At 41.3% G+C, this 14874-nt stretch overlaps 1 protein-coding gene across 2 annotated transcripts in view; it reads right to left on the bottom strand.

Annotated features, from left to right (window-relative positions):
• The window catches only part of DCBLD2 (discoidin, CUB and LCCL domain containing 2), a 90000-nt gene extending 82182 nt beyond the window's left edge, over positions 1–7818 (bottom strand). The window contains exon 1 of one of the 2 annotated variants that reach the window (XM_004272617.4): positions 7191–7818. In XM_004272617.4, coding sequence (XP_004272665.1) covers positions 7191–7410 — 220 coding nt within the window. In that variant the 5' untranslated portion in view covers positions 7411–7818. Of the gene's footprint in view, positions 1–6789; positions 7139–7190 lie in introns of those variants that run through there. The other variant, XM_049710040.1, reaches the window with a different exon arrangement.
• Between the last annotated feature and the right edge of the window lie 7056 nt (positions 7819–14874).

Genomic DNA, 14874 nt, shown 5'->3' with positions numbered 1-14874 from the left:
CAAGGAAAGTTCTCCACAGTCTTGTCCCCACTGACCTTTTCAGCCTGCTTCTCATTACTTTCCTGACACCAAATTATTGTAGCTACCTGAATGTTATCCAGGAATTTTGGCTGGCAAAGAAAAAGGAGGCAGGCAACTACTAGAACCAAAACTAGGGGGACTTTTATAAGGCTGGAGGTGGCTATGCAAATCAGAATCTGAAAGAGAGGGCAAAGGAGTGCACCCCACTTGCTGACACTGACTTAGGCTAGCACAGTTCTTAAAGACCACCTATTTGACAGGGGAGCACAGCAGTGTTTTTTAAGTAGAAACCATGGCTCTGTTCAGAGTTGCAGTTGAAGGAGGACTCCTCTCATTACAAAAGCAAAGGGGTCTAGCTCCTGGGAAGAGGGAGGCTGGGAAAACACTGCACAGAATGTTAGGCCCTGTGCAAGTAGGTTAAGGTTCAAGAAAGGGTTCTATTTTCATGGAACTGAGAAGCCCAGGCTCTGATTGCTGACTGAGGGAATCAGACAAAGGACAACAGTGTGAAGGGCATGCAGGTGCCCAGAGACTAACTCTAAATATGTGCTTCGGGCAGCAGATTCACTGCAGAAATGAGCTCTAAATTCTTTTTTTTTTTTTTGGCACCGCCGAGTAGCTTGTGAGATCTTAGCTCCCGACCAGGGACTGAACCCGGGCCCTCAGTAGTGAAAGTGCCAGATTCTAACCACTGGACCATCAGGGATTTCCCCTAAATTCATATTTTTGAATGATGGACATCATGATAAGTATTAGAAATAAGAAAATGAATAAAACTCTCTTCCAGAAACAAATATTTAATATACATTGTGATTAATGACTGAACAGAAAAAACAGGAAATTACTATTGGAGATGAGTGTGTGTGGTGACAGAGAACTCTTCCTAGAGGGTATGATACCCAAGAAGGGTTTTGAAGGATGATAAGGAGGTTACCAAGCACACAAGGAAAGGGGCTCTTTCTCTTCAAGTGGAGAAAATGACACATGTAAAGAGATCAGTATCAGGAACAAGGCAAAACAGGATGAAATTATATATTAGAGGAATAAAAATCTCAGTCTTATACCTGAGCTGTATACAAAGGGTGAGGGATGCTGGCATGAGATTAAGTCAGAGAGAAAGGGAGGGGCCAGACTCTGAAAAAATTACATATATAATATGCAAAGGAGTTTGGATTGTATCTTATAAAGGGGCTGCTGGCCACACTATGGAAGTATTAACATAGCTCCAAGAGGGCAGTACCCCAGTGCACAGAACCCTGGTCCTTAGAAAGCAACCATATTTGCCCAAATATGGGGCAAGTGTGCAGGGTATTGGGCTCAAGGAGGAAGCAATGGGCCAGGACCAGAGGCTGAGGCATGCTACTCATTGCAGCAAGGATGGCTTTGACACTCACATGCTTTCCTGACTCCCTGCTGTTCTGATGCTGTGATCTTAACTCCTGAAATGTCTGCCATCCCTGTGAACTAGAAACCTACCAGTCCTAAAAGCTTACCTGCTTAAAATCATTTTATCAGCAAGGTTTTTTCCTACTTCCCAGGTATTGTGAGCTCTCTCTCCCTTACAAACTCGCAGCACTGTGCAACTTCCCTTGGTTATTTATCCATATACTCCAACATGAAGATAATTATTTCCCCAACTAGCCTGTAGGACCTCTGAAGACAATGACAATATTTTACTCTATCGTAACTGTCTCAGGACTCTATTGACCAATGTGCACACATCCCTAGGAGCGTATAGTTGGTACTCTTCCATGCTGAGAGTTTTTAATGAGAGAATGATAAAGAGTACCAGCATCTTCTCTCTTATCCCAAGCAATTAAGTTTGCACACTTAAACTGCAAACTCACATGCACTGTACTCCACAAAGGAAAGGAACTCCTGGCCTACTCTCCTTAGAAAGCAGTTGAGGGAGCTTGCATCTGCGGTCTTCCCCATGATTCAAGCAGCTAACCAAAGTTCTTCTTTCAACTACATATCCTTTAGAGTGCAGGTGGACCTAGTAGGTGATGTTCTGGCAACGTTTTAAGATCACCCCATTACACCATCTGCTTCAGTGGACACTGGCATTCATTAAATTCTAGTTTATTTGAATATCTGTATTTTTTGTCCTCATGGGAGTATATTGATTTAATCCACATAAGGACCTGGAAAATTAGCATTATGTGTTTCTAAACTAATACTTTGAACTGACATACTTTCTCAAAGGTCCTACCCTGAATGAAGAATTTAATCAAATAAAGAAAATAATGTAATAGCAGTTCTAAACAATATAATAATTACTTCACAAATAATGAATGTCCTGTGAAAAATTTTTAGATTTTGAAATTTTTGTCTTGCTGTATTTTCAAAGTATGCTTCTGTGTGCTAAATCAGCCTACAAATTAATTTTAACATGATATGTCTACAGAACTTAACACCACACTATTAAAATTACAACCACATAAGATTATGTAGGTATGTGAATATGCACTAGAAAGGAAGACAAAAATTATAAATGGATAGATAAGGGGGTAGGACTGTGGATAATTATTAGTTAAGTTTTTGGTTTTGAGTAATTGTTATATAATTGTTATCTGTACAATATTTTTAAAATAAATAAAGTGCTAAGGCCATAAGGTTGTTATAAAGTAAACTGAATCCATGAGCAACACAAGAAAAACTGCCAAGCTGTCTCACTTCATATTTCAACAATCACATTTAGCAAATATCACTATTTACATTTAGCAAATATCACTATCTCTACAAAGCTTTTCCTGATCCTTATAATTTTATGTCATCATTCCACATCTTTCCAACTAGTCAAGAAGTGCAAGTGGAAACTACTTGCATGCATTCAATTCATACCCAGTATTACCACCTGAGCTTTCACACCCCAGGTTCATTTTGTAAAGTATACTCCTAAATTTAAAATCTAACTCTATGTAAATCTAGCCTTTCCTCATCATACTATCTGATTCTTTCTTTTTGGAAATTAATTAATTCATTTGTGTTTTAGTTCTGGTACTTTAACTCATACCCATTTCACTATTTTAAGTTTTTTTTTTTTTAATGTTGGTCTTCTAGAATGAAGCTTAGATGTTCAAATAGAACTATTAACTATTTCCAGAGGGAAATAAAGTTTTCTCTCTGCTGATAACATTGGGAAATCTACCTAAAAATCATTAACATGTAATTTTACAATTAATTTTTCATTTACAAGTTTTTAAAATGTGGATTTAAAATCTGATCATTAACACATATGGAATACGTGCTATATTTCTAACTTTCACTATGTAAAATTAATCAGAAATATAGCAGAAAAAGGATGCTCTGATTTTTGCCTCTGAACAGTAAGTACATATAAGAGCCCTAATGCTTTATCAGACCTAAAAAAAGATAACGGAAAATTCTAAATTAACGATGTCAATATTACTAATAATCACAAACGTTCTTTGCAGAGGGACATGTTCTTCATTTCTGACAATTCACAAATAGTGTTCAAAAACTATTTCCCCACATCACAAGCAAATAAAGGCACTACTTGACAGACTGTATATTTTTTTCACACATTAGTTCAAATATCATTGTGAAATTGAATGATTCTTTTTAAGAAAGAAACTGATTTGTTTGATAGATAAATTAGCCAACAAAAATCACTACCTTCACAAACATTTCATGTTAATAGGAATAAAGTCAGTCTCAATGGATTTTTAAAATTAATCCCTCTGATATTTTACCACATTCAAATAATACTCGAACCCAGAAGGTAGGCAAACCCTCCATGACACAAATGAGGAAGCTGAACTCCTAAGATGAGGTGACACAAATTCCTACAGTCATAATGTAAACCAGAGACTTAAATTCATTCACAGTAGACCCTCAACTTCCTATTAAGTTAATTTATTACGGTAGCAAATAGACAATCAGCATAATAAGTTCCACAAATTTAAGTTTTTTAGAAAGACATACATTCTACCGGAAAAAATGCTTTCAATAAAAAAGAAAAAGACTTTGAAGGTAAATTTAATATCAAACTTAGAACTCAAAATACACAAATACAAGCCATGCCTAAAACACCATTATAGTTAAACAGATGTGAATAAACAGAATTTATACATATATTAATGAAATAAGGTTGGTTAAAATACATCTCTGTTGTGAAAGGTTGACAAGTTTTCAGACCAATGATAAATTTTATTCTGGGCCAAATAAAAAGAAAAAACACTTGGTCAGCAGAAAATCTGCTGAGGAATAGCTATGTATGTACGGCATTAATTGGAATGAGTGTAGTATCTTCTGCTACTTCAAAATGATGTCTGAAAGATTAAAAAAAAATCCTGAAGCACAGTTCTACCTCAGCATACACGTTCAATGCATTTCTACCTAGGCTGGCTAAGGGAAAAAAGAACTCTATATATCACAAAACATTCTTTCACAGCTCATTTTTTATTGTGACTATATGTACATTGCAGAACATCTGGAAAAGCATAAAGAAATTATCTACAACTCTATCATCAAAAGACAACTGTTATCTTTTTTTAAAATTATATCCTTCCAGACTTCTTACCAAGACTTCTTATAAAGGAGAGTAAAAACTCCAGCTTGTAACTTAACATTACAATATTGCAGACATTCCCATTATTAAAAATTCTATAGGCTTTTTAAAGCACTGCTTCTCATTTTGAAATCTGACTTCTTTTTAGGTTATGTGAAGAATCCCAGTGGACCCTAAAGCACATCTGTTAGACTAGTAACACTGACTGCAGTTCCACCACAGACCTCATCAGGGTTCTTTGGGTAAGAAATATAATTTTTAAAAATTAGGGAATTCAAATCCCATACGATTCCTGAGTTTTCAGGCAATGTATACCTAAATGGCCCTTACTTTATCAATTTAGTAAGCTCAAGATTAACAATGATAGGGTCTTCCTTGGTGGTGCAGTGGTTAAGAATTCGCCTGCCAATGCAGGGGACACGGGTTCAAGCCCTGGTCCGGGAAGATCTCACATGCCGCGGAGCAACTAAGCCCGTGCGCCACAACTACTGAGCCTGCACTGTAGAGCCCACGAGCCACAACTACTGAGCCCACGTGTCACAACTACTGAAGCCCGCGCACCTAGAGCCCGTGCTCCACAACAAGAAAAGCCACCGCAATGAGAAGCCCGCGTACCGCAACTAAGAGTAGCCCCTGCTCGCCGCAACTAGAGAAAGCCTGCGTGCAGCAACAAATATCCAACGCAGCCAAAAATTTTTTAAAAATTAAAAAAAAAAACATTAACAATGATAATCAGTTATAGCTATTTGTACTTTACCCTTTTCAAAACTCCTGTGTACTAGCATTTCATTTTCATCAAGCTAGGAAATAGGTATATATTCTCTTATCACTGATGTAGAAAACTGAGGTACAAAGAAATTAAATGATTTTTAAAAATTTACCCAATAAACAGGTGGACTAGAAATCAGGTCTTTTAAATTACCAGCATCATTTCTATTTGTGTTCATCTACATTGATGTTTATATAACATGACACTGTGAAAGAGAACCATGTTAAAATGCTTTGGTAAAAACTGAAATTAAACTTAAAAAAATAAGGTAATGTTGCATGTTTAATTAGACCAGGTTTAAGAAATTCTAAAAGCAAGGCAATTATCTCATTTGGAGGGGAGACATTTAACTGGTTCTATACTGTTCAAAGATTATTTTTTAAACATGATATAAACAGTTTCAGATCTTGACATAAGCAAAATGGTCAGAATATTCTGGTTATGTAGTTAGAGTTCTGTATCAAGGTACCTTATTTTTTGTGTGTCTTAGTTTCCTTATATTTGAAATGGAATAACAATACTTATCTCAGATGGCTGTGGTGAGGATTGAGTTAATAGACATAAATCACTTAGGGCTGTGCCTGCCACAGAGTAAGACCCAATCAATCAGTGTTAGCCATATATAAGCCTGTTTTGCTTTTTCTACTAGGAGAAAAATAGAAGCACAGGTTCTAAAACTTAAATGGAGGAAAGGATTTCACACTAATTTATTAAATGCTGATGTTCAAGAATTCGTTTAAGGAGATGATCTAACCGAAACCTGAATGCTGCCTAGATCTGAAAGAGGTCAGTTTACCAAATACATTTTTCCCATTTACATTTTATTTCCACATGCCTGTCAAAGTTTCGGCATCTTCACAATGACAGGCTTATGGCCATGATTCCATACTTTACTGAAAACCATGAGAGCAACATTAAGCTGGACTTAAATGTGGAGATCAACCAAAATCCAAAACCCAAAACCCAAAACCCTTCCCAGCGATAAGTAACAATCCAATCTTTATCCCTCTCACTGCAATAAAATGCAGTGAAATGCAATGGAAAAACGTGTTCAATAACTGATGCCAAACTCTTTCAAAAATTGCTTTTCGCTGCCTGAAAAAAGTACTTAAAAGGGGGAGGAAATCAGCCTGGTATTCTCTTTCCATTATGAGTATTCAGTAAAGTTTTTTTTCAAGGATTGTTAACGGAAAAAAGTTTTGTCACTTTCTGTAAGGGCTTGCCCTTTTAACACGGAACGCTCCATTTGGGCAAGAGTACGCTGCTTTGGGTCCCAGACCCAGTGTCTGACCCAGGCAATCTAGACCACCATCCTGAATAGGCAGGGATTGCAAAGAGCATGTTCTAAATCCAACACTCAAAGATAACCAGAATAAACTTAATTCGATTTTGAACCTGAGCACATTGACAAAAGATGATAATTATCATCACTTGCCTTCAATGGATTTAAATGCTATTTAATTACCTTGCATTTCTACTCTGTCCATCCATCCATTTAGCTTAACATTAGGGGTCGCATCTCCAAAACTTCTTTTCCTCTCCAAGACTTTCCCCAGTAGAAGAATACAATACCCAAAAGGAGGCCTTCACAGCAAGGTCTCAATTCCCTCTTTTCAGAAAAATGAATGGGATTCCCCAAAAGTAAAGCCGCGCCAACTTGGGGGACAACAGACAGCCCATCTCATCAACTCAACCCAGCGAGTGCGGGGCCAGGTCTGGCCACGCACCGAAGCGCACCGCACCTACCCCGCGCGTCTGCAGATTCATTAACGGCCCGGACACCCGGCGCCCAGGAGGCTCCCTCGACGCCCCCCCCCGCCCCCCCCCGGGGCTCCGCGCGCCGCGCACTCCTCGGGAACCACTCACCTTGCTGGGCTCCGGCGTCCTCAAGCAGCAGGAGCAAGATAAGTAAGAGGAGGAGGAACAGAGGCATGGGGAAGGAGGAGGGGGAGGAGGAGTTGGAGCGGGGAGGGAGGGGGTAGGAGCGGGAGAGGGGGATCGCGGCCCGGGCGGGGGCGGCGGCCGCGGCCCGGACTAGGAAACGATGAGGGCTGTGCCCGGCTCTCACCACCGCCCGGCTCGCCATCGCGGCGGCCGGCAGTCCGCCTGCATAGTGCGGGCGCCCCGGGGCCGCGGCACCGGGCGAGGAGGCAAAGGCAGCGGCAGGAGAGTGAGAGGCAGCGCGCGCTTCGCCCCGCTCCGGGACCCCCTCCGCCCCTCACTCCGCGAAACCTCCTCCTCCTTCGTCCCTTCCCTCCGCTCCCCGCCCGGAGACCCCAGGCCGGAGCGCAAGGGAGGGGAGGGAAGGAAGTGGGGTGCTCGAGCCGCGGAGGGCAGCTGGGGGACGCGCCTCCCGCGCCGCGTTCCTCAACCCGACCCCTGCCCGCCGCGCTCGCCCCGGACTCCGGCTAGCTGGCAGGGCGGTCGCCCGCTCCCTCGCGCTCCCTCTCGCGCGCGCTGGCCACGCCTTCACAGCCCGCCACGGCCAATCCTCGGTCGGCTCTGGTCCGTCTCCCTCTGCGTCACCCAATCAACACGCTCTCTCCTCGGTCGACCCGTTAGCTCCGCGGCCCACTCCTCGAGCTCCACCGCCCCTCATCTCTCTCCTCCAATCACTGCGGCCTTGGGAAGCGTCCCACCCGCCCCCCCAATCCGGGTTCCGCCCCCAAACTCGGGCCCCCGGCAGCCCTCGCCCGGCCCGCGCTCCTGTTATTGTTGGGACCACAGCCCGAGCTGATCCGGCTGAGGCGGCTGCTTGCTCTGGTCAATGACTTCCGGGACTTCCCCCAGCTCGCTCTTCCCTGCTCCTCGGGCCCAGCTTGCCCATTGCTCCTCCCCCGCCGCACATCAGGCCACTGGAAGGGGTGGGAAACCGGGATCCTGGCTGGTTTCAGCTGGGAGCTGAGTCTAAGGGACTTTTTTTTTTTCAATAGCAGAGCGTGTTTTTTTTATTAAAACTACAGCCAGTTGTTGCAGCAACTCCAGATACAGTGTTCAATTTTAAAAATATATGTATTTCCTGCTTCCTATGCCTTTTACTATATTTACTATTGGGGGGGACAAAAAAGTATATAACAAGATACATGCCCCTAAAGCAATTTAAACCTAACATCCTAACATGCATTGAGCGATTCTACCAAGACTTGTTGAACACCTGCTGTCTACCTGCAAACCCTTTGCTAAGAGTTGTGGGATTTGCAGTCATAATACAGAAATCTTCCAGTATCTTGTATTGGGACAGAGATGGAAATACATCATGAAAGTCAGAATAAAATAAATACTAATCAGAGTCACAGGTAATCTGATGGAGACTGTGAGAGGGATGGAGTGACAAAAAAGAACTTGTTTGGGGAAAGGGGAATCCACAGGACTAGGTGGAGATTAGTTTTAGGAGAAAGGTGCCATCTGGATGTTCTTAACATGGGCCTCTAGGAGGAGGATGGTGTCATTAATAAACAGGAAAGGTGGGTCAGATTGTGTGAGCAAGTGAGTTAATTTTGGACATACTGAAATGTATTTGAGATATCCACTAGCTTGTGTGTGAAGTTGCATAACAGGCAGGTGGACATTTTAGTCTAAAGCTCAGGTTGAGAAGTACCTCGAAGTCATGGGTGAGGGTCATAAGTAGATGTGATTTCAAAACTATGGAAGGGACTAATATCCTCAAATGAAAATCTGAGAATTCGAAAGGACTTTGAAGGTCATCTTTTTCAGTTCTCCTGCTGACCCCTCATACACTGAACCCTTCTACCAAATTTCTTAAATAAGCATTTATTAGATGCCTATTAAACCCTATTATGCTTAAGACCTAAAGTAGACAGTGGGCAAACAAAGTTCAATCAGAGGAGCCTACGTTCTGCAGGGGAGGCGAACATATAAACAAATCTATTTCTATCAGTGCCACGCTGGAGGTGTGGACTGATGCCACAGTACCACAGTGGAAGGAGTTCAAGGGACCCATCACAGTGAGGATGAAACTCCAGCAGAGTCTTGAATGCGACGACAAAGTGAGGAAGGTGATCTCAGGCCAGAGGCAAAGTAGGCTGGCTTACAGGCACCATGTGAATGGTGTTGATGGAGCGGAATGGGGTGAACAATTGCTGACTTAATGAGAGTAACTGAAGACTAGTGTGTAAAAGTGGGTAGGGGCAAGACCTAAGACAGGCTACGAAGTCAGGATTTTATTTAGTAACATTAAGAAACAACTAAAGGGCTCTAAGAAAGAGTGATATTATCAAATTTTTATTTTAGGAAGCTCAACCAGACAGGTAGGTGAGGAATGGGCTGGAGGAAGAGCAATTCTGGAGGCCAGGAAGAGCCAGTCTGGAGACTGGTCCAGTGATTTTGTACAGCTACAGGGAGTGATGGTGAGTCTGAACTGCAGTAGCAGTGGGCTTGGAAAGGGGAGACTTTCCAAGGAATATTTATGAATGTCGTACTGATTAGATGTGGGGAGTAAGGAGGAGTTGAGGAAGATGCTCAGGTTTCTAGGTAGAAGGCAGTGCCTATCATACAACAAGGGAATGTGAGGATGGAAACTGGTTGGAGGAGGAAGTAGAAGACAAGATCATGAGTTCAGTACTGGGCCTGATGAACATGATGTACTAATGTGGCGGGCCGTCAGTCATGTGCTAGGACTTCTGCGGATAGATAGTCTCTCTGAGACAACCCATCTTGTTTGTTGGACAATTCCTTTCATCAGGCATTGAGTGATAACCTTGAGGTCACAGAGGTGGTAGACAGAACAAGATATTATGAATCTCAGTATGGCATTCTATTGACTACATAGAACTGCACCAGAGGGAGAGGATTCACCTGTGAGCTAACAGGTTATAGAAGGCTTCCTGGACCAGGAAAAACTGGGCCATAGGCGCCTCTATTCCTTGTTAACAGAGAATGAAAAGATCCCGACTAGGTATACCTACATATGCCTAAACAAGAGGTAGGAACACTTATATTTTTTCATCCCTTTTTTTCATTCCTGTTTTATTGACCCTTTGGTATCTTAAAGGGTTATTAAAAGTCGAGAATAGATAGGCAAAGAGGTTCTAAATGAGGTCAGTGGCAGGAAGGGGATGAGAAAGAGACAAATTAGAGTTATACAGAGGTGAAATCAGACATTCTTGGTGACTGATACCATTTGACAATTTTGATATGTATTCTTATGCTTCAGTTTCCTGGGTTTTGCTTTGGAAATAGAGAGAACAGAACTCTGGCTAGAGAACATCTGTGGAGGCCCTATTGCTGTCTGTATGAGGGAATTATAGGTATAGCACAGATGTGGGAAGGCACTGAAGCTCTTTCTGCCTCTGTTCTCTCCCCACTTCTGGTCATTGTCATTCTACTAAGTTGCAAAAATGATGACAGAAGACTGCTCTGAGAAGACCAAAATCTTGTAAGACTTCACACCAGTGGACTATAACAGGCACTCATTTCTAGGATAATGCCTGGGTAGAGTGGAATTCTAGTTTATGTGAACTTTCTCACTGCCTACATGCTGCTCTGGCCAATTTTGTCACCTTCCTTGCCTCTGGGACTTGGTATGTTTAGGGGCTGACATCTGCTGAAACAGGGGGAACAGTACTTGTCCAGGACCATTAACCCACATGACCCAGATGCCTGGGCCAGGTCAGAACTGAGGATTCTTATCAGGACCCAAAGTTGATAGGTCTAGAGGAGGCCATCATCATAGCAGCCAGAGACCCCCAGAAGCTAAAGTGCTTTCACAAAGGAGATCCAGGTCCCAGCTCCTTCCTACAGAGTCTTAGAAAGATATATGCTTTAGAGGTTTCCTTGGGGACAAGACCAACAAAGAAAACACAAACCGAGCAGTGTCTTCACCGCACAGGAGTTCATTCACATGCACTATAACTTGTATGAGTCATGGTGGACTCTATTCGTTGACCAGTAAATGAATTAATGCTTTGGATGAAGGCTCTGGGGAAGACTAAGGCTTTAGGAAAGCCTTAGTGGGGTAGTTATATACGAAATTCAAGAAAATTAAAATGTGTATTATTTTCATGTATTTGTTTAGTTTATGTTAAGAAATTTAAAAATAAGTATAGATTCTCAGCCTAAATTAATTCCCAGACTGTCCTCCCCTTTTTGTCCTCTCTCTCTTCCTCTTTCTCTCATTCTTTCTTTCTTCTCTCAATTGATAATGAGTGGTGGAATAGAGAAAATGGAATTGATCTGTAGAGAAAAGGAGAAATATGAAAAGAAAGGTTACATCCCACTGTTTCTGCTTCCAAATGAATCCCAGCTCTGCCACTGCTAAGGAAATAAGATGGAGAAAAAGAACCTGGGGGCTAGTGTCTTTGCTTCTGTCTGTACAGAAACGTCTGGGTTTCAATGGTATGATACAGTAAGAATCATTGGCACCATCATTGCTATTAAATGTCTGTTATGCATTAATAAAACAGAAGAGGCTCATTTAATATGGCATTTATAGTGGAAACCTTGGGATGATGGTATGTAATGAATCACTGATGGGCTTTATCAGTAAGTGTGTATTTTTGGCAGGATAACAGAAAGAGGGAACAAAAGAGAATTTACTTTTGTGATCTTTTAGAGGAATAGGAGAAAGAAGAATGTGGCAGTTCTGGGGAAATATTTCAAACTTCAAAGACCAGAGCCCTAAGATCTGGTTACTGTTTTCACAGGAGCATTTTCTTTGTCCTGTTGACTGTTTGGATAAATGTTTACAACCAAGATTGTTACTAAATGTCTGAATTGTGCTGAGGAGACTTTCTACTTTTCCCTGAAGGGAAGTGCTTTGGATACATTTTTCTATCTTGTAAGCTTCTTTCAGTGAGTTATGTCAGTCAAATGTAGCTCTCAGGTTTATTACTATTTCCTTGATATTTATAAATTATTTCTTTAGGTATCTGTTATGGCAAATTTAAGACAGAAGTGTTAGAACCTAATTTATAGAAGATATTGAATTTCTACTAGTGGATAATGCTGTTAAATAGTTTTTCTTGGCATATTTCAGCAACAGGGCTGGCTGTGATCATTTTCCATTTGCCTCTTCCTCCATTACAAGCATTTCTCTCTCTTTCTACCTCTCCTTCCCCAACCCACCCTCCTTGGTTTTTCTAGGAACATAAGAAATTTAACCAGTTCACTTTCTTCTGGGTCAGAACAAGGAGGCTTCAGCTTGACATTTTATCTCTGATGAAAGCTGCAAAGGATTTAAGTGAAAAGTGCCCTCCGTAAGATCAACATCATGCCGACAAATTAGAGGATTAATTACACATGAATGGTTACCAGAGAACTGAAAATTGAACATACCAGAGTATTTGCAATAATATGATTTAGGTGTGCAGTAGCTGCGTGCCTTCCCTGCTCTATATGTCTGTATTCTTTCCTCTGGGACCTTTGCTGGCAGCACAGTCTAGAATTAAACATATAGAGATGAAATGTTGTTTGGCTTCTGAGAAATCAAGCTGTTTCATGAGCTCATAGAAACAGTTCTGGACCAGACAGTTGTATACAACTTGAAAGTGCTATATAACCTCCAGTAAGGCTCCTGACCTCTTTAGGTCTCAGTTTCCTTGTCTGGAGCAGAAGATGTTTAGGTCTCGTTATATGCATAAAGGTTGACAATTCTTCCAAATTCTCATTGTCTGCTGCTCGCTCTCGTCTCACAGCCAAATTCTAAGTCCTTAATCCCTAAATCACTTCCTATTATAGGGGGGAGAGGAAATTGATGACTACAGAATTCCTGTCTGGGACAGCATTGTCTGTGCTGAGCAGGAGTGTGGTTTAAAGGGTATGCCTCACACCCGCTTATCCTGCCCAGCAATGCCTTTATGAACTGGGGCTGGGTGAAGAGCTCCAGTTCTGTTCTGTGAAAGGAGCTAATGGGACCTTGGAGGGGGAGGGTGGTCTTACCAGGAAGGAGATGGGGGAGGCCAGAGGAGATAAAACTGGCCAGTGATTTGAACGGAAGCTGGAGCTGAGGAGAGGCGAGAAATAGTGCAAATTCCCCAGTGGTTGGAATGCAAAGATGCTTTGAAAGATAGTTTGATAAATAATTCTAGCTGTTTGAGGCATATGCCACCCCCATACCACCTTCCTCCCAAATTCTTCATTAAGTTTGCTATAGTCACAGCATAGATTGGGTGAAACTTTGGGAAAAGGGGAGTTGCACACAAGTTGGACAGGGCACAATCAGGTTGTAGAGCTTACTGATCCTATATGGAAAAGGGCTGCCTCCTCAGGAGGTGAAATGAGAGCGGAGATCAAAAATTCAGAGAAAGAAGGAGACTCCTAGAACCAGAGATTTGGTGAAACCTAAACCGCTATGCCACTCCCCATTTCTTAACAAGAGACTAGAATTCCGTCCCTAGGTAAGTCAGGATATTCGAACAATTTTATTGAAGTATTAAAGGACCAGGTGATTGTAGCAAGCTAGAAGATTTGGAATCATCCAGGTAGCTGACATCTATTATACTAGCGCAAGTGAATAATAATACAATAATTCTACTTTTTATTTTCTAGGATCCAAGAGAATAGAATTAGGGATTTTTTTTCTATTTTTTTTAACATCTTTATTGGAGTGTAATTGCTTTACAATGGTGTGTTAGTTTCTGCTTTATAACAAAGTGAATCATCTATACATATACATACATCCCCATATCTCCTTCCTCTTGCGTCTCCCTCCCTCCCTCCCTATCCCACCCCTCTAGGTGGTCACAAAGCACCGAGCTGATCTCCCTGTTCTATGCGGCTGCTTCCCACTAGCGATCTATTTTACATTTGGTAGTGTATATATTTCCATGCCACTCTCTCACTTCGTCCCAGCTTACCCTTCCCCTCCCCGTGTTCTCAAGTCCATTCTCTACATCTGCGTCTTTATTCCTGTCCTGCCCCTAGGTTCTTCAGAACCCTTCTTTTTAGATTCCATATATATGTGTTAGCATACGGTATTTGTTTTTCTCTTTCTGACTTACTTCACTCTGTATGACAGACTCTAAGTCCATCCACCTCACTACAAATAACTCAATTTCATTTATTTTTATGGCTGAGTAATGTTCCATTGTATATATGTGCCACACCTTCTTTATTAGGGATTGTTTTTAATGTGCATATTACTTCTTTCAATGATTCCTTTTGGATCTTTTAATTAAATTCTAATTTAGATTCTTTAAATGCAATAAGTCAGTAAAATAGGAGCTAATATTTTAAATAATTGCAAGCCTTTGGAAATTTAGTGTTTAAAAGGAATACCTAAGTCTTCTAAAACAAGTATATCATCTCCTTCATATCCTATTCACAGACTAGCTAATGTTAGCCTACCTTTCAACACAATAAGATATAAATGAGATGCAGAATATATTATACATTTTCATTTAAACAGATCTTTTTATTTGGGGCATTCTATTAACCATGGTTTGTGAAGTGACAGATTGTGGACTAAAAGGAAATAATATATTGCTCAGATTAACCTGATTTGCCATGAGCTTCTGCATTAATCATCAGGTTTTAATACCAATAGAAGTAATGCTTTACATTTGACTGACATACACTATCATTTTGCTCATAG

The sequence above is a fragment of the Orcinus orca genome, chromosome 5 (assembly GCF_937001465.1).
Source record: "Orcinus orca chromosome 5, mOrcOrc1.1, whole genome shotgun sequence".
In the NCBI taxonomy this organism is placed as follows: Eukaryota; Metazoa; Chordata; class Mammalia; order Artiodactyla; family Delphinidae; genus Orcinus; species Orcinus orca.
This window is presented reverse-complemented; position numbering and strand designations above follow the sequence as displayed.